This window comes from Mya arenaria, chromosome 6 (genome assembly GCF_026914265.1).
Source record: "Mya arenaria isolate MELC-2E11 chromosome 6, ASM2691426v1".
Classification (NCBI taxonomy): domain Eukaryota; kingdom Metazoa; phylum Mollusca; class Bivalvia; order Myida; family Myidae; genus Mya; species Mya arenaria.
Window position 1 is genome coordinate 52,592,385 of NC_069127.1, and position 20,427 is coordinate 52,612,811.

Sequence of the window (20,427 nt, forward strand, 5' to 3'; positions counted from 1 at the left end):
TTTGTGTTTTTCCTCTCTGAATAAGCTGCCTTTTTAACTATTTTTGTTTAAGAAAATTACGAACAATCTCTGACAACCTCGTAATTGATTCAATGTCCAAGAGGGCGTTGACAAGATTAAACGCGATCAAATTTTCAAAGTTCATTAATTTTATCTTAACTATTTGATTAATGTTTGATTTGGTAAATTGGCATTAAATAACTTATCCATAATAAGGTCTAAACACCAAATCAACCCTCAAAGCATGTACTTTTATTGTTGTTTTTTTTCACAAAGACTCGCTGCCTTTTTTTACTAGATATTGCCAGAGAAAATAAATAGTTTTCCAGACGATTTCTCAAACTTCGCCTCGTTATATTGAAAATACCGGGATATGTACTTGTAAATTTTGTTTCTTCCGTAATATTCCTCTTTGGTATTTATACGCCCAGGTGATATTTCGACTCCAACGATATTTCTAATTCTCCAAAACGATTCGGCCCCATAAATGCCACAACTCAGATGTTGATTATTAAACATTCAAAGCGACTCGTTCACGTCTTATGGGGTCAGACATCGATAAAGATTATTCCATGTGAAATGTTAACTTAATGTTGGAACAATGATAAAACATCGCATAAGATCAAAATACAGTCGAACACCATTGGCTCAAACTTCAGGAAACCTCGAGCCCCGGAAACTTCGAGCCAAGCGGAAATGCTTATCGTCAATAAAAATAAATCGGTCTTTGACTTCCAGTTTGAGCCAACGATGAATTCGAGCCAAGCGAGTTTGAGTCAACGGGGTTCGACTGTAGAGCTATAATGTAAATAATGTCTAAAAAATGAAAGAAAATGCTATAATTTGCCGAGAGAGTAAAGTTACTTAAAATTGAACTATTTAAGCTTGATTTTACGAAAATATATTTAAATGACTATCTGACAATTGCTGATTTGTGATTGTTCAAAAAAAGAAGTATAAGAACTCAATTACGTCCAAGAAAACATTAACCCTGCCAACATAAAACTTGTGAACCAGTCCCTTCAAAATATGAGCCACAATTGGTCCTATAACAATACAAATATGATACATGGCATCAAACATATAAAACAATTGTACTGATGTATAGAAGTAACAAGAAAACGAAATATTGGAGAGGTTACGAAACACTACGTCTGCGGGTACGTGTGAACTACTTTATGTGCACTACGTCATCGAGATACGTGTACGTGTGGGCTATTTTATAAGCACTACGTCATCGAGGTATATGCATGTGTGGGCTACTTTATATGCGCTACTTCACCAAGGTTTGTGTACATTGCATACGTTAAGAATGGCATGTACAATTTCATGAGGATAGTGAGCCTATATGTTCAAGTTTAAAGTTGATGCATTTTTATTAATGCATTGTCATGTTTAACTTATTGAATTTAATGAGCAAAACTAAAAGAAAATGATTGGTGTACAGATAACAATATTAATAGCTACGTGGCCACAAATTCCTTTGTTAAAATAAAGGCCAAAATAATTTGGCTAAATAAAGGCGAATATTTTGTTTTGATAAGGAAAGTCAAATAACCCAAACTAAATAACTCATTAAAAAAAAGTTTTTGCAATCAACCTGTGGTGTGCCCCTTTGAAATGTTATTTCGCAAACGCATTTTATGCTCAATTGCAACGTGTACACGTACCAGTAGCTACACTTACCAGTTCACGTACACGTCGTGTTTTGCCACCTCTCTAATATCAGAAAAAGCTACTTGGACGTTTAGAAAACAATTTCAAAAACGTTCCACTAACTAACAAAAACATATATTTAAGTGCAAACTATCTACTATAGCCTTTTAACGGTACAGTGTCAGAGTCCTGAAATAATACAAACTTAAGAACAGTTATATCAAAGTGGACTATTCCAAAATAGTTTAAAATGAGGTAGATTAGGTTGCTAATTGCTTAAGCATATCCTGTAGCTCCTCCGGAGTATTCACCCCCACTGCCGCCATTTAGACTGTTCCCGCTTCCCTTTCGAGAGCCCCGCTGGTCATTGGGGTCCTTCATGGGGCAATCTGCAATCAGGTGGTCCGTGGATTTGCAGTTATGGCATCTCTTTGGTAATGGCCCGAAAGGACACTTTGAAGCTATGTGGTTTCCAAAATCTCCGCAGTTATAACATCTGCAAATGGTTTTAAAATTACAAAATGTATAACAAACATACATTTTGAGAGATAAACATTTGACTACTAACTAAATAACGCATTTATGGAAACTATTAATTACTGAAAACAAGATTGTAATCTTGTATTTAATAGCTAAAAACGCAAAAATATTGTATGACTGGTGAGTGCTAAAAGATTTACTGTGATTTACTATCAGCTCATATGGTAATAATAACGTGTTTTTCATCTTTAACTCAGTATCATTCATAAGTCATTCTTTTCGACATTTATCTATCCTTTTTGATATATTAACACAATTCTATTAATTGTGGTAAATCTTATTTGGGAGTAAGAATGAATTTTTATGAAAGCATAGGTAAAAGGCAAATGAAAAACTTGCATGGTGTATAAATCAGTATTTGTATCGGTGAAGATTACTTTCAGTCGAACCCCGATGGCTCGAACTCGTTTGGCTCGAACTTCTCGTTGGTTCGAACATGACGTTAAGGACCCATTTATTTATATTGAAGGTAAGATATATTGCTTTGCTTGAACTTTCCAAGGCTCGAGGTATTTTGCCAGTCCCAAGGAGTTCGAGCCAACGGGGTTCGACTGTATATGAAATGAGTTGGATATTCCAGATGTAGATATACAATCTCCTGCGCAGTGTTCTCCCTACAGACACGATCTGTGCCACAAAGAAAGCGTATATATGCATTTTGTTTCATTAAATGGCGCTGTTTTAAAAATAAATAAAAGTTGTTTTGATCAAAATAAATTGTCAAGCGTGGTTTCCGACATTACTGGACTGCAAAGGGAAGTGTTTGGACCGAAATGGTCTGATCTTTTCCAGTGGCTTTGGATAATTAAAAAAATAACTCCATTCAAAATTGAAAAACGAACTCCATTTCATATCGAAAATTTAACCATTTGAAATGTTATAGACAATGGCCATTTTAAGAGAGCTTGTCTGAACATGTTTGCAACTTCTGTCAACAAACGATGCTTAGAATTAATACAGACCAAAAGTCATCTACAACTAACCCAACAAACATTTCATTCCATGAACTTTTCCTTTAAGATCGACCTTCTTTTTGTGGCAAGATGTTACGATCACCCTTGTATCAGACGTGTCTAAATACAGATCATATATTGCACTATCCATGTCTTCCGGAACGTTTTCCATGTAATTGATCTTCCCTTTAAATCTGCACTCTCACAGATTGAACGTTTTGACAACTGTTTTTATTCTTTGTTTTGACACGAGCCAATTTTTGCTGACATAAAATTCGATTGCAGATTTTTATATCTAAATTCAAAATTTGATGTTTAATGCATTTTTCATAAACCGTTAGTAACGGTTTAAGCTATAAAACATAAATTTTCGAACGGAAATATGAAAACCTGCGATCTGATTTTGTAAGCAATTTTGTATCATTGGTTTGCAGATATTTACGCCAAAAGTGCTCTTTGCAAGACAAAAAATAAAAAAGGTGTAAAAACGGTATATCTGTAAGAGTGCAGCTTAAAGGCAAGAAGTTACAAACACATTTGTATCAGACGTTCCTAAAAACATATCAAATGATGGACTAACCTAATCTTCCTAAACTTCTTCCTTGACATCGGCCGCCTATCAGATCCCCTGCACTCTTGTCCTGAAGGTCCTGACACATATGTTGCCTCAACTCCCTTGTCCGAGGGCACGCTCTCAAACTCAACCTCCTCTCCGTCTGCCAAGCTTCGGAACCCATTTTTGTGGATAACAGACTGAAAAATTATTGATAAAATTTATTCATAATACAGTCGAACACCGTTGGCTCGAACTCGCATGGCTCGAATTGGATTTAAAGGACCGATTTCTATATATGAAGGTAAGTATTCCCGCTTGGCTCGAATTTTCCGAGGCTCGAAGTGTTTTCAACGGTTTTGGGGTTCGGGAAGCCGACGGGGTTCGACTGTTCTTCCAAACATCATTGTTAATACAGCTCTATTGAAATTGATTTGGTAACACCCCAAACGTCTGACCCACAAGTCACTTATGCCTTATAAAAGACGACTAAAACATGACTTCAAAACATTTTTGTAATATATATTGTCATCACCTTCTAATATATTTTCTACCTTAGTCATGTAGATGTTTGCAAAAGAAACGCTTCAGGCTCTTTTTCGCAAATAACATCGATACAAAATAACTGAAAACACTTTACCAGGCTTAACTGCAATACATTCATCATCTATCGTACTCTTTCGATTATTTTCGGAGAATTTAGGCCAGTGCTATTGATTGCAACAAAACTTGGCATGTCCAGAGGATCGATACAGCTCTCGTGGCCTCTGGACACTGCACTTATGCCTACATCATTTCCCAAGAGCAATTACCAATTTCGGAGAGAGAAAGATGATTGCTCTAGATATAAGACTGTCCCTTCTCTGCTGTTGTTTGGCGACAGTAACGGAAAAATCGTTTTTCTCCCACCTATGATGAGAAGATCCAAATATTTATTTGGCCATGCTGGAAATCCTTATCTTGCACCCTCGGGCAAAGATAAAAAAGTACCCGTATGTATATAAAAAAAAGTACCCGTATGTATAAAGTATACTAAAAAACTTTTTAACTATATTTTGTTTAATTGAGGTGGGAGAAAACTCATCTACCATGAGCGCTCGTGTAAGATAGGTTCATCGCAACCCTCGCGCAGGGTGATTTGCTGAAACTCGGTTAACCTCGTGTCTGCAAAACATCCTACACTCGGGTTTGGGTGAACCTATCTTACATGAGCGGTCATGGATGGAACTTTAAAATCTTTGAGAATGTCCCTTTTCTGATGTTTATTTTTGCTTGGCGACAATAACCAAAATAAATTGTCTGAGAATATATTTTGAGTGAAGTCAAAGTAAAATTATACCCTTGAATTTGAAATACAGTTGAACCCCGTTGGGTCGAATTCGCTTGACTCAAACTCCTTGTTGGCTCGAACTCGATGTTTAGGTCCGATTTCTTTATACTGAATGCAAGTATTCACGCTTGGCTCGAATTTTACGAGGCTCGACGTATTTTCGCCGGTCCCTGGGACTTCGAGGTAACGGAGTCTGACAGTAATTAAGCTATTATCCACACACGAATTCGGATTATCAGTAGTATAGGCAGAATGCTTTTGATGTGTTCGAACAAGTAGGGCAACGAGTTGACAACAATATTATAGAAATAAATGACGTCAGCCAGCATACCAGTCATCGGATGAAAACAAAGGTATTTGGGGCAAACTAAATAAATGCAATATGCAAGATGCAATCAATCATTTTTGGACTTAGCTCTAGGTAATCATTTTTGCAGTACATGTTGTAACTAGAAGAAGAAATATCATTGCTCATTCTTAAAAAATAAGCATGTGTTTTTCATTCAAAGCTTCCTGTGAGAAAACTATAGACTGGTCAACGACTTCAAAACGGATTAAGCTATATGCTACATATCGGCTATATGTTCTTCTGCTTTAAAACTGTCACATTGGACGTTTTATGTTAGGGTCGTTCCATACTGCGAAGGTGGTTCGGCAGTGTGTGTATACCACGTGATAAATTACGTCATATATGCTACGTCGGAAGGCAACATTTTCCTTAAAATGAAGTCTTAAATCAAAGATAACTTTTATTTTACAACACCATTTTAAATGAAACAAAGGGCAGTCTATGCCGCGTAAGGAGCATCGCATTTGTTTTATTACCGTAGTTTGATAAGTTGATTAGTTTCATCAAACACTTCGACAAACCTGTTTCCAAAATAATGTTTTGACAGTGCTCCGTCAGACGGCCGTATTGCGAAAAGGTTTGTCGAAGTGTTTAAAGAAACTAAACTCTCAATCAAAATCTGGTAAAAGATCGAAGGCAGGGCTCCGTAAGCTGCTTAGACTGCGCTATGTTTCATTTAAAATGGTAAATAAATCGTGAAGATATCTTTGTTTGAAGTTTTTTTTTCAAATCAAAATATTGCCTTCCGACGTAGCATTCATGACGCAATTTATCACGTGGTATACACACAGTTCGGAAACGCATACAAAAAGGTTTTAAAAGTCCATGTTTTATTTATTTTTGTATTAATAATAAGTTTGCTAGAATACAAATTACAACCTTTGCAATCCGTGATGGATGTACAAAAGCAGTAATGCATTTTTTTAGACATAATACTTCATCCGATTTTTGGTCAATGCGCTTTTTCATTTTATATTTCGGAAATTTGCTGATTGGATAGTCTTGAACATTAAGAGAAAAACATCATAATCATTTTGTATTAAGACTTTTCCGAAATAATTCTTCGCATGTCACAAAACACTTCGTAAAGAACAAATTGCGTGCACCATTACGAGGAGCAAGGGGCGCATCGATGACTAGTTTCAGTGGTGGTGTGTAAGCTATTTATAGTCGCACTCGGGCCTTGCCCATTCATCGAGTGCTCCGATAGGATTGTTAGTCATTTCATGGTTTTGGAGCATAGTACATAGACAGAATGTAACCTAGGTTAGAACTACCCTGGTTCTTTAACGTGTGCCAGTGTATAGCACTTTAACACGGGACCCCCATTTCACGTCATTCCCGAAAGACGATTAGTAATTGTTTAGTAGTGCGGCGGGGAATCGAACCTGCTATCCCTGGATAGGCAGTGTCCACTAGACCACGGAACCGCCAGTGTTGAAATTATTTGATATAAAATGAAAGAATGTATCACGTGATAATGAGTGTATATGTATATCTAGGGTTTGATTATATGACGTCATAAATGTTACATTAGAAGTGTGGTCGAGTGTTGATTGGAAAACCGGATATCCGTAGAAAACGAAATTAGTCCGGCTTGATGACTACAAACCAACCTACCATATGACCAGGCCTGAACTCGAACCAAGGCCGCCTTTGACGAAATACGATTGCGCTTACCGGACAACCGAATGTATGTGACTGTGTATATCTTATGTTAGCCAGTTTACATATGAATTTTCTATAAACGAACTAACTTGAACATATGCCACTGACGCGAAAGCTTTGAACAAGCCCCTAAAATACCTTATTGATATATATACTACCGCCATTTTCTTTTCAAAGGATGGCACCAGACTACGTCATGCATTTAGCACATATTGTTGATATCTGATGTTTTGCCAGTATATTTTATTTAAACGAACTCTAAAGATGCACTCTTAATCCCAAATTACCAAAATTGATTCAGTTGTTTTATTAAACCAAAAAGAATGAATAAATGTAAAAAAACAATGGTTCTCATGAAGGATACAAAGTTAAATTTGAAAGAAAGGTGCGGAATACACGGTATTTCTACGTTTAGAGAAATAGTTGATCACAGTATTTTTTAAACTCACACCAATCATTTAATATGTTTGCGTTTCAAGCTAATAAATACAGTTACAATTTTGTTATCTGTAATTATTTTGAAGTAGTTAAAGGTTTATTACTCAAAAATTATGTTTTTAATACATATGTATGTATTGATTTTGAATACGAGTGTCACTAGAATTTGCAAATGACACGAAAGCGATGAACGAGCCTACTGCCATTTTCTTTTCAAGGGGGGCGGGAGGGGCACCAGTCTACCTCATGCATTTAGCACATATCATACAATAATGTTTCTCCCCACAGAGGAAAACATGCATGATGATATAACATCGGAGATTTTATCTTCATCTGGAAACATGTCACGCTGTGAGACTTTACTTTAGGTATTATAAGAACAGAGTTCTGGTAGGGTAGGAATTTCATTCATACAAAATATGGGTTAGTGTGTCGTAATTGAGCTCATAGTTCATATGCGTTCCTTCGAGTTAAAATCTTGAATACATAGCAACTATTTTCAGAACAAGAAGTACGCATTTATCTTGCACTAAATTTATGAACAACAAAATAATAAATTAAAATATTTACTGTTATATGCGTTTTAGTGCAAAGGGGTTCTAAAATTATATTTGTTTATAACACGTATTATCGTCGGATGAAAAGTAAACGAACAAAAAGCTACAACTGGGAAATCATTGAAATGGAAGTTTTCATACCTCGAAACTATGTAATGCTCTTTGCTTTTAAGTGCAAAGACGGTTAAAAAGCTGATCTCTCACAGATTGACAGTTTTTGTTGTTGTTTTTTTTTACTCAGAATCAGCTAATATTGGCATCAATGCCCTCAATTCAGTCATGTTAGATAATTCACAATATAACAGATCTCAATTGTCCGAATAAATTTTCCATTATCTTATAGCTTTAGTAACAATTTTAGCCATAACACATAAACTTTCGATCATAAATATGTAAAAATGCGATCTTATTTTAGACAGCCTCTTTATATCACTGTTTTTAGCTATTTACGCAAAAGCTGGCTCATTCCATGACAAAATATAAAAAAGTCGTCATACCGGTCACTCTGTGCGAATGCAGCTTTAAAATAATGTTATACTTCTGCTGGTTATACAGAATACGCATTCGCGATGGTTGAAAAGAAAATGAAAAAAATCCAAAGAAAGGGAAAGAGTTGAACTGAAAATCCTTCTTATAAAACAAAGAGTTATAAACATCCCGACGATTAGAGAGAACGTCAAGTTAGGGGTCATCCTTTTGGGCCAAATTGCATGTCTAAAGAATTGTGCGGGCCCTTATGACCAGTGATTTATTGCCGAAAAATAACCGGAAGTATCCTTCGTATGGCATTTTGGACCTCCCAAAAGAATAAACTGCAATTAATATCAGGGTCTCACGTCAAGGAAGCGTTCCAATTCGTAATTAGCGGCCATTAATCTTGCACAAAGTAGGGATTTTATATTCTACCTACAGAAGTGGTAATAAAAGACTGGTTGAGACCCTCACGCCTTCCCGTGGGCCCTTTTGTTGTTCAGATAGCTGTAATTCTGGACAGTCACAATAGTGTAAAAGTAAAAGTAATGGGCGACAATACGGATGCTCAAAAGAGACATTAACATGTCTTTGATGGTCCTTTCATCTTGATTTATTACTGTAACATTGGTCAGCATTAATTTTGTTAAACCAACATGGCGTATGCTAGCTTGGTTGCCGTTTCGTCAAATATCCAAGGAGTGGCTTCGTACCTAGAAGATTGTTACAGCAACGTTAAAAATATATCCTACATGTAGGTGGGAAGCCTTTTAGGGGACTTGTTATGAAACGGCCCCTAGTACCAGTTCAGTACTGAATTAATATAGCGTTGTAGAGCCGAATACAGTTCTTCATCGCATACATTTCGCCATCGCATACAGCTCGTCACCGCTGACAGTTCGTTACCGCTTACAGTTCGTTAGCTTTACAGTTCGTCATCGCATACAGTTTGTTACCGCTTACAGTTCGTTACCGCTTACAGTTCGTTACCGCATACAGTTCGTTACCGCTTACAGTTCGTTACCGCTTACAGTTCGTTACCGCTAACAGTTCGTTACCGCTTACAGTTCGTTACCGCCTACAGTTCGTTACCGCCTACAGTTCGTTACCGCTTACAGTTCGTTACCGCATACAGTTCGTTACCGCATACAGTTCGTCAGCGTAAACAATTCGTCATCGCATACAGTTCGTTACCGCTTACAGTTCGTTACCGCTTACAGTTCGTTACCGCTTACAGTTCGGTACCGCATACAGTTCGTTAGGGCATATAGTTCGTCACCGCATACAGTTCGTCATCGAATACAGTTCGTTACCGCTTACAGTTCGTTACCGCTTACAGTTTGTTACCGCATACAGTTCATTACCGCATACAGTTCGTCAGCGTAAACAATTCGTCATCGCATACAGTTCGTTACCGCTTACAGTTCGTTACCGCTTACAGTTCGTTACCGCTTACAGTTCGGTACCGCATACAGTTCGTTAGGGCATATAGTTCGTCACCGCATACAGTTCGTCACCGCTTACAGTTCGTTACCGCATACAGTTCGTTACCGCTAACAGTTCGTTACCCGCTTACGGTTCGTTACCGTATACAGTTCGTTACCGCTTACAGTTCGCTACCGCTTACAGTTCGTTACCGCTTACAGTTCGTTACCCGCTTACGGTTCGTTACCGCATACAGTTCGTTACCGCTTACAGTTCGTTACCCGCTTACAGTTCGTTACCGCATACAGTTCGTTACCGCTTACAGTTCGTTACCCGCTTACGGTTCGTTACCGTATACAGTTCGTTACCGCTTACAGTTCGCTACCCGCTTACGGTTCGTTACCGTATACAGTTCGTTACCGCTTACAGTTCGTTACCGCATACAGTTCGTTACCGCTAACAGTTCGTTACCCGCTTACGGTTCGTTACCGTATACAGTTCGTTACCGCTTACAGTTCGCTACCCGCTTACGGTTCGTTACCGTATACAGTTCGTCACCGCTTACAGTTCGTTACCGCATACAGTTCGTTACCGCTAACAGTTCGTTACCCGCTTACGGTTCGTTACCGTATACAGTTCGTTACCGCTTACAGTTCGCTACCGCTTACAGTTCGTTACCGCTTACAGTTCGTTACCCGCTTACGGTTCGTTACCGCATACAGTTCGTTACCGCTTACAGTTCGTTACCCGCTTACAGTTCGTTACCGCATACAGTTCGTTACCGCTTACAGTTCGTTACCCGCTTACGGTTCGTTACCGTATACAGTTCGTTACCGCTTACAGTTCGTTACCCGCTTACGGTTCGTTACCGTATACAGTTCGTTACCGCTTACAGTTCGCTACCGCTTACAGTTCGTTACCGCATACTGTTCGTTATGGAATACAGTTCGTCAGCGCATACAATTCGTTACCGCATACTGTTCGTTAGAAAATACAGTTCGTCAGCGCATACAGTTCGTCAGCTCAAACAGTTCGTCAGCGTATACAGTTTGTCAGCGGATACAGTTCGTCAGCTCAAACAGTTCGTTACCGCATACAGTTCGTCAGCGCATACAGTTCTTCAGCTCAAACAGTTCGTTACTGCATACAGTTCGTCAGCGCATACAGTTCGTCAGCTCAAACAGTTCGTCAGCGCATACAGTTCGTCAGCGCATACAGTTCGTCAGCGCATACAGTTCGTAAGCTCAATCAGTGTGTCACCGCATACAGTTCGTCAGCGCATACAGTTCGTCAGCTCAAACAGTTCGTCAGCGCATACAGTTCGTCAGCTTAAAGAGTTCGTCATCGCATACAGTTCGTCACCGCATACAGTTCGTCACCGCATACAGTTCGTCACCGCTTACAGTTCTTGCCCAGTCGATCAATATGCGGTGAAAAAGGCATCATCGTCAAAATGATGATAATAACGACAACAACGGAAACGACGACGAGGAAAATGATGATGATGATGATGATGATGATGATGATGATGATGATGATGATGATGATGATGATGATGATGATGATGACGACAACGACGATGATGATCATGATGACGACAACGACGACGACGACGACAATGATGATGATGATGATGATGATGATGATGATGATGATGATGATGATGATGATGATGATGATGATGATTACGCCAGATGAACTATATGCGGCATGCAGTTAAACGCCCGCTGCATACAGGCCGTCGGCGAACTAGGTGCGGTACGTATCACCGTATAAAGGTCGTCACGAATTGTATGCTTCACAGTGCACAGCATGTAGATCGCTGACGGCCTGTATGCGGTGACGTTCTGTATCTGACACTACATAACGCGTGTAGAATTCAGGGTAAATCTGTGCTAACTTAGCCTCAACTCAACATTCACACACAAGGAACAGGTTGATTAGTAATTTTAGACAACATTTCAAAAATATAAATTTGAGCAATACAAAAAACAAACTACAGATTGCATGAAAATATTAGTACGGGTGGGGTTCGAACCCACGCGGACATTCGTCCATTGGAACTTAAGTCCAACGCCTTAACCACTCGGCCACCGTACTGACATACTCAGCTCTAAATATCGTTGAAATATATTAATTATCTAAACATGGTAATAAATATTGTAATCTATGAAGGTACACCCGATGTAATAACTGAATAAAATGTCACCAAAATAAGCAGTATATATCAAATTCATGGTACGGTATAACTAAATGACGAGTGCCCGGATGCACTCTCCATGTTTAATTTTGAGAATGCGTCTACAGACTAACATTAATAAGTCTGAGTAATGAACACAATTTATAGTTGTTATTTTTTATTCAGTCCAATACCTGCAATCAAAGACAAAAAAAAACAAAACATAAATGTCTCAGAGATTTAACATTTTCTGCTGAATTAGAACTTACTTCCGGTCTGATGCAACATTGATTTTTAAAAAAAAATAGGTGTGCCTTACTTTGAAGTGAGTGAATTCTGAGAAACATGTCATACCTTTTTTATTGTTCATATCAATTGGCTTTTAAAGTGACACTCTTATTCAAAATCAATACATACACATGTATAACAAACATCCAGTTTGACTGATAAACCTTTAACTACTTACTAGATAATGCATTAATGGAAATTATTAATTACTGATAACAAGATTGTAACCGTATATTTAATAGCAGCCAGCGCAAAAATATTAAATAATTGGTAAATGCTAAAGAATTTACTGCGGTCTACTATATTCTCATAACTTAAGGTAGAAATACCATGTTTTATGCTCATTTCTTTCAAATTAAACTCGGTATCCTTCATAAGAACCATTGTTTTCAACATGTATACATCCTTTTTGGAATTTTAAAACAATATGATTAATTGTGGTAAATCTTATTTCGGAGTAAGAATGCATTTTTAAATGAATTTTAAGGACATGTATGATTGTCATATACGAGAAATGATGTGTGTTTTTTCTAGAAAATTGATTGAAAACTGACCAAGACTTGAGAATGTCCACTGAGGATTCAAGTAAACATTAATTACTGAGAAGGACTTTTTGCTTGACAGATTCGATTACTGTTTTTGCAGCGGACAATGGTATTAAGGACAGCCTTTCTCTCTAAGCAGAAAACAAGACAAATAAAGTACAACGTTTGCATTCAAACCCTTACAGAACATAATTCACATTCTAAACACGGCATGTGGCCACAAGCATGGATGCTATAATGCATTGGTCAATGTGAGGCAAACGTCCAGTGCCCATTGTGGATATATTTGTTGGACATTTGGTCACGCGTTCAAATTCATTAATACTCCACACCAAAAGGACACTAGCAGATGCCAGTTAATTTCGGTTTTAATCAGAATAATTTGATACAAAAGCAATTATTTCTGCTGTCAAAACAGATGCAGTCGGACGTCAAAGGCAACGTACTAATTTGCAACATTGCATTAACAGGAGCCTAACAAAAGTGGCAAAGGCCGCTACAAATGGTATTAACTGTGACGGAATGGTGTCTTGCAATAAAAGGAAGAGATAATGCAATATTAATACCAAGACCTTTGATCCATTCCGAATTAGTTGGCACAATATCAGAGGACAAGGCAATAATACTTACGAAGATGCAAATGTCATAAGTGTGTCCATCCAATTTATGCATATATTCTAGCAATCTGCATAATATTGTTAACATATGATATTTGAAGAAAATATATATTATAGGCGCTGTGCCAAACCCGTATAATACCAACTAATGGTCATAAAACGACAATGTAAACAGAAAAATTATATGATAGAAAAAAGATAAGATTGACCAAGATTTGATCATGTTTCAATGACACAAATATTATATTATTCATATGTTTTTATTGTACTCTCAGACGAATAACAATCCTTGTCCAAGCTTCTTAGAGACTCATTATAAAATCCTACTCCATGTTGGGTTAAACATATTCATTTCACGAAAATATGCAAATGACAACATATATGTGTTCTAAATATTTCAGAATTTGATGGGTAGCTAAAAGCTTATAAAGATCATTTTCATCTGCAGAAAGCAGTTAAATATATTTTTAAATTAAAAATAATAATTATTATCTCAATTTAACTTTGATATATTTCGACTTCTAGAGATTCCGATTGTTGCCGAATTACCAAATGCATCACAAGAAAGCTGGAAAATAACCTGCGACAATTACACATACATATGTTATAAAACATGCGTAATAATCAACGGCACTGCGTTGATCAGAGACGCATGCTCTCAAAGAAATGACTTTCATTTCAAGAATGTGCCTAAACTGATGATTCACGTGCTACGTTCAAGACTCGGCACATTTAAGGACACAATTATGAGGCAGAAGGATGGTGAAACCTACGGAAATGTATTGCGGTTGCTCAGTTGCCTCACTTTCTCCCAGGAATGTATTGATTGAGAAGACAGAGCTTGCAAGACAATGCCTACTTTGCCGTCTTGAAGTATGTAGGTAATATATCATGGTTTGTTTGTGCTAGTTAGCTAGACGAAGAAATCTGAACTACTCGGCTATTTCCGAACAGATATGACGAAGTAGATCCCGAAGATTGCCGGAGATGGCCGAGTTGTTACGGTTGATGCCGAAGCCGCTACCCGTTATACAGAAATCTTAGACTCTTTTGAAATTTAACAAGCAGAAGAATTGATATGATTTGGTTTATAGCAGATCATTATGGAAAATTGAATAGGGAAAGAAACAATTGTTTATATAGTTTTTAAGTGGATGATTCTGTGAATAATATTTTTGTTGATTTTTAATGATGGCGAAGTCTTATGCCGACCATGTAGGTGAACTCAATGATAAGGGAACAAATTGAGTTGTTCGAACTAGATATGTAAATATGTATTGGAGCATAAGTTACAATTGTCTTTATGTGAAAGGTTTTTAAAAAACAATCATTAAAACTCTTCAAAATATCAAATTAGCTCATAATTATTAAAAATTAAAGCAAATGCTCTATTTTGCCGAAAAGCGTTAGTAACGCTAATAAACTGAATCATGTTTTATTGAGTTATGTTTACTCAAGTTTTTGCAAAATATCTATAAACATTTAACCGCTTTGGGTAAACGACATGAAGTTGCGTATGATCTTTTCTAAAATGATTGTTTTTAAGTTGTATATAAGGCGCATTTACTTTCTACTACAGCATTAATAATATGCATGAAATCTAACAGCCTACTGGCTTTTTTAACCCTTTCACTGTAAAATGTATGAGAGATTAATGAAATAAATATATCTTATTTTTGTCGAATTTGCGGTCAACGGGCTAACAATCGTAAATCCACATCAAATAAGTTTCAAGACTAGTAAATAATTGTTATACAAAATGTATATTCGTACTTCAGTTTCCGTGCAATTTCATTCACTTTTTATCTGAGTCAAACTTAACCGCAATATGCCTCAGGAGCTCATTCAAGCCAAACGCACGCATTTTTGCGGTTATACAATTAATAAAGGATCGTAAAAATAAAATTCTGAATTTGAATTTCATATGGTTTTGTTATCAACGAAATCACAAGGCAAATGTGCAAGTTTATTAAACACACAGATTTAAACATTATTCAGTACATAGTTGCCCTTTTCATCATCATCATCTCGTCATCATCATCATCATCATCATCATCATCATCATCATCATCATTATCATCATCATCCATCAATAAACATGTCTAATAGTTTGTACTAGTGCAATTAATTTAATAATTTAATCTGTTTACCTGTGGTGCACCACTTAAAATTTAAAAATTACAACATTATATTAATCACTCTCGTTTGCACGATCTAACGCGAGAGAGTGGTCTTGCGTAACAGTGTTGTAGGGGGGGGGGGGGGGGTCGTACTACCCGAAGGAAACTCATTTGCTTGCTTGGTGACTACAAACCAAACTCACATGTATCACAGGGCTGGTATTTAATATTGGTCTTAATAGGATCTAAGAACGATGTAGCTAATCGGATTACTTGTTATCAATATCTGACCAATAGAGTGTATTAAGTCAATGATGTTTAACGATATACTTAGTAAGATATACTTAGGTTGCATAATAAAAAACACCCCCTTGGGCGTTTCAATAAAGATCTTAGTCGATTTAAGGCGTAAATTGAATATATCTTAGTATCGTAGTTCCTTAACTCTGCTTCAGATTTGAGTGAAATTAGCTTTAACTATCATTACAATGAACACAGAGATAAGGAAATAAGAACAAAATGATGTATTACCATTGGTGCTCTTTATACAGGTTTAAGATAATTGAAGTTGTGACTAAAATCCTGTATTGAAACGGTCTCTAAATATCGCAAATTAAAATATGCACTGTACCTGATGCACAAACACGTCCTGTCCGCCGTCGTCGGGTGTGACGAAGCCCCAGCCCTTGGCCACGTTAAACCACTTACATTTGCCTCGCCTCCTTCCTCCACCTGGAATGCAAAAGCATGATTTCTTTACAAAGTATTCATACAAAGCATAGCACATCAAACACGAGCATTGAATGTAATGAGTAGCGAAATATAACGTGTCGCAATTCCTCGGTTTCCAGTTGGTACCTCAAATGTTATTAGAAGACAACATGAGACATTTATGTTTATTGTACTGTTTTGTGGTACGTGTTTAAACAGCTTCCACGTGCTTCTGTATTGCAAAAACTGCTGTTTCTTAGGCTTTGAAACACCAGCGGATCCCGGCGCACACACCCCTCCCAACTAATTGTCCAAGTAAACATTTCATGAAGTCGTTGAAATTGTGTCGTATAATTTAAATGTTTGAAATAGTAACCTTTATTTTTTTCTTCATTTCAATGATATATATCTATAAACCAACAAAATAGTATATGATAAGTAATAACACATTTGTCATTAACACAAAAATGTGTTTCCGAACAGAATCCTATTTATTTTATTTTTTCCTGGTTGTGATTTTGTGCCCGCCTTATGTCTAGGATTGGTTTGATTCAGTTTCATTTTCTTCTAGTTGTTGTTGTTGTTGTTTTGGCAATTGTGTTTTTGTCATTCCTTTATTGTTGTTGTTGTTGTTGTTGTTGTATGTAGCGGTGAGTGTTTAAGCGTTTTTCGAAATAGTTTGAAAATGTGTGAAAAATGAATCATAGTAAAATTTTACAAAACACAAAAATAAATTAGTCTTAAATAAATAAATAAAACATATATTTAAATATAAAAATTTCATCAAAATATAATGTTTACTCCATTATTAACAAACTTTAACAGAAGGAAAAAAACTCATTAAAAAGACATATGTTATATCAAAATAAGAATCGGTATTAGGTTACCTTAAAAGGGACATATCGAGTTAAGGATATAATTTACACGTCGAGTACGGATTTTGTATTCGAGGAGGTAATTGTTACCCATTTATGCAAATGAGAGAACATGGAAATTGTAGTAATGTTAGCGATAAAGCAGTAAGAAACTGTGGAGAAAAATAAAATGAATGTAAATTGAACTTAATATGACACAAAGTAAGAAATATGTAAACTGTCAAAATTAGTTAATGGTCGCGATAAATGTTCTTAAATATGTCACTGACAGAAAGCGAAAATGTACACTTGATTTTATACATTGTTCAATCAAAATTATTCTTATTCTGTTCATTTTTTTAAATAATATTTTATAATAATGCATTTTTCTACCTGTAAAAGCGGATGGAATAATCCAAGTCTGTAATGCACTTAATGATTCAGACACCATGGTTATGGCATCTATGGCGTCGTATTACAATTATACAATGATATACATAATTATCGAACTGTTATTAATTAATATACTATCATTAAGTCACCAACAACTCCGCCGATGAATTTCTTGAAATCTCTTAAAGCGAATTCTCAGAAATATTTAAGATTTCTTGAGGCCACGCCCATATTTGTCTCGAGTATGACGTCAAGAATTGATAATGCAGAGGGTGGTCTTAGGAAGATAGTTCTAATCAATATTCTCTCTTAACGGGTCATCTTCATAATGAATCTGCATACGATTGACACAGAAGAACAAACAAACACTGAGAAACCATCGGCTTAAAAGCGACGGGCACGGAACACATGTTTTTTGTAAGAGTGTTAGTTATAAGTACGAAATACGTATACCAATGTTGTAAGGAATGTCAAAATGGTCGCAGCAAACAATTAGAGCATTCTCAACTCCAAGAACCTTGCATTCAATTAAGTCCATATTCAATAAACTAGTGCGAATTGAGTACATGAAAGCCAACTTCAAAGGCGAAATAGACCAAAGAATACATAGCTAACATAGATAGGTAAGTTTCTACTTAAATAACAAGTGTGTAAAAGTGTAACCATGTACTTGCTTCTCACGATCTGAATAAGGATCGCGTCCCTTCTGGATTTATAAATGACAAAATTAAGTTAAACAATAATTCATGAGTGTGAACTATGAAGTGATGCTTGATACTATTATTTATCGAACGTGATAGATACATGCAATTAATTGGTTTATTATTCCCTTAATACAAAATAAAAGTACGAACTTTCAATTTACAAAAATGCGTAAACATGCAAACCTTCAAAGAAGAAATATCAGATGAAGTGAACATTCTTAATATCTGTGTACACAATTCTAATTTTCTATATAGACAATTCTAATTATCTAGACGAACTAATTATCTATGTAGACAATTCTAATAATACATGTAAAATTCTAATTATCGATGTAAAGTTCTAATAATTTATGTCGACAATTCTTATTATCTATGTAAAATTATAACTATCTATATGTAGACGATTCTAATAATCTGTGTAGAACATTCTAAATATCTGTGTAGAAAGAACATTCTAATTATCTGTGTAGAACATTGTAATTATCTGTGTACCATGGTACTGGACTTGCTTCACGGGTGGTGCAATATGTGTGGCTTCCAGTTGGGTCGCAATAACGCCGATTCCGTTCATATCATTGATGAGGAAGGTGTTCACTACCGGGTTATGATAGCTCGGAGAACTCGTGCTCGTGTTGTAGTTTAACACGGGCATAAGCTGCATGCTCATCATTCACGTCAACGATAAAAACAATGTTGTCCTCGTGCCGATCGATGACACTTGTTTTATGTCACTTTTCTCGTTGGCGGTGTCACTTTCGTTATTCTCTTAAATCTTTGATTCATATGTACAGCCTCTGTATCCGTTTTTTAAATATCCTCGTTATTATCCTGGTCATCCAATGTCTTCAAACGAGTATTAGGAGTAGAATAGATATGACACAATCACATTAATTCCACAATGCAATTACCCAATCAAAATGTTATACAACAGAATGACGTAATCTGCTACACTTAAAATGTAACGTAAATCACGAAAACCAAATAGCACACAAAACACAACGTATGACACTAACAATCACTAAAAGTCACACCAAACTGAAATTATGGCCAGCAGTCAGGAAAGTTAAAAAGTTGTTTGTGAAATAAGAAAGTTAATGCGCATCACCAGTGCAAGACGAGGGCAATGGCAGGTCAATCGTCATAGACAGAAGCTGGTGTCACTACTGGGTCATGAACCGGCCACACTGACCTTCTGGTACAGAGTAACAAGCATTACTTCATGAATAAGGAGCAGCTCAACCGAAAAGGTCAACCTAATGTGAAAACGATGGGCAATGCAATTTAGACACCAACTGTAAAAATTCAATTTGAAAGTGTCCGTTTGAAATGGAATGCAGACCGCAGAAAATTGACCATTTAAAATTTAACTAGAAATTTTACAAGGTAAGAGATCAAAAAGTTAACTAAAGGTCAGCTGACAAATATATACATGATGGTGTCGAAGTTATAATGGGAAATTTTGAGAAATGATGTAAAAAGCCCATCCCAATTAAATTACAGGGCTGGTATTCCAAAAACACTTTAAAAGTCATTTGTAATATACTATAAATACTTTCTTGAAATACATACATACTTCTTCATATAGTTTTTACAGTCTGATTATTAATATTATTATAATAAGAACTTGGTTAGGAGATAACGGACTAATGATGTTTTAGAAAATATCGACCCAGTGTATTTCAGTGACTCTTATATACATTTGGTGGAATTTCTGTTTTGCTTTGTTGTTGATGAGGACTTCTAATGTTTGATACATTCAATTTACGTGCATTTTGGCAGTTCAAACAGGTTTATCTTTCCAAAACGTATACATATCATATTCAAGTCATGTGTTTTATTTTAATATATTAATTAATTAATATATTCATCCATTCACCCATTCATTCATTCATTCATTCATTCATTCATTCATTCATTCATTCATTCATTCATTCATTCATTCATTCATTCATTCATTCATTATTTATTTATCTATCTATCTATCTATCTATCTATCTATCTATCTATCTATCTATCTATCTATCTATCTATCTATCTATCTATCTATCTATCTATCTATCTATCTATCTATCTATC

General features: G+C 36.1%; 1 protein-coding gene and 1 non-coding gene across 2 annotated transcripts; both read right to left on the reverse strand.

Moving 5' to 3' along the window:
* Positions 1 to 1,788: 1,788 nt before the first annotated feature.
* Positions 1,789 to 19,018, reverse strand: LOC128237886 (protein lin-28 homolog). Its single transcript, XM_052953465.1, has 4 exons — positions 18,844 to 19,018; positions 16,321 to 16,421; positions 3,730 to 3,902; positions 1,789 to 2,152 (listed from the first exon to the last, which is right to left on the reverse strand). Exons 1-4 carry the CDS (start codon positions 19,016 to 19,018, stop codon positions 1,933 to 1,935), a joined length of 669 nt encoding a protein of 222 aa, XP_052809425.1. The 3' UTR covers positions 1,789 to 1,932.
* Positions 11,958 to 12,040, reverse strand: Trnal-uaa (transfer RNA leucine (anticodon UAA)). The gene has a single exon. It is a non-coding gene; the product is annotated as a tRNA-Leu (tRNA).
* Positions 19,019 to 20,427: the final 1,409 nt, after the last annotated feature.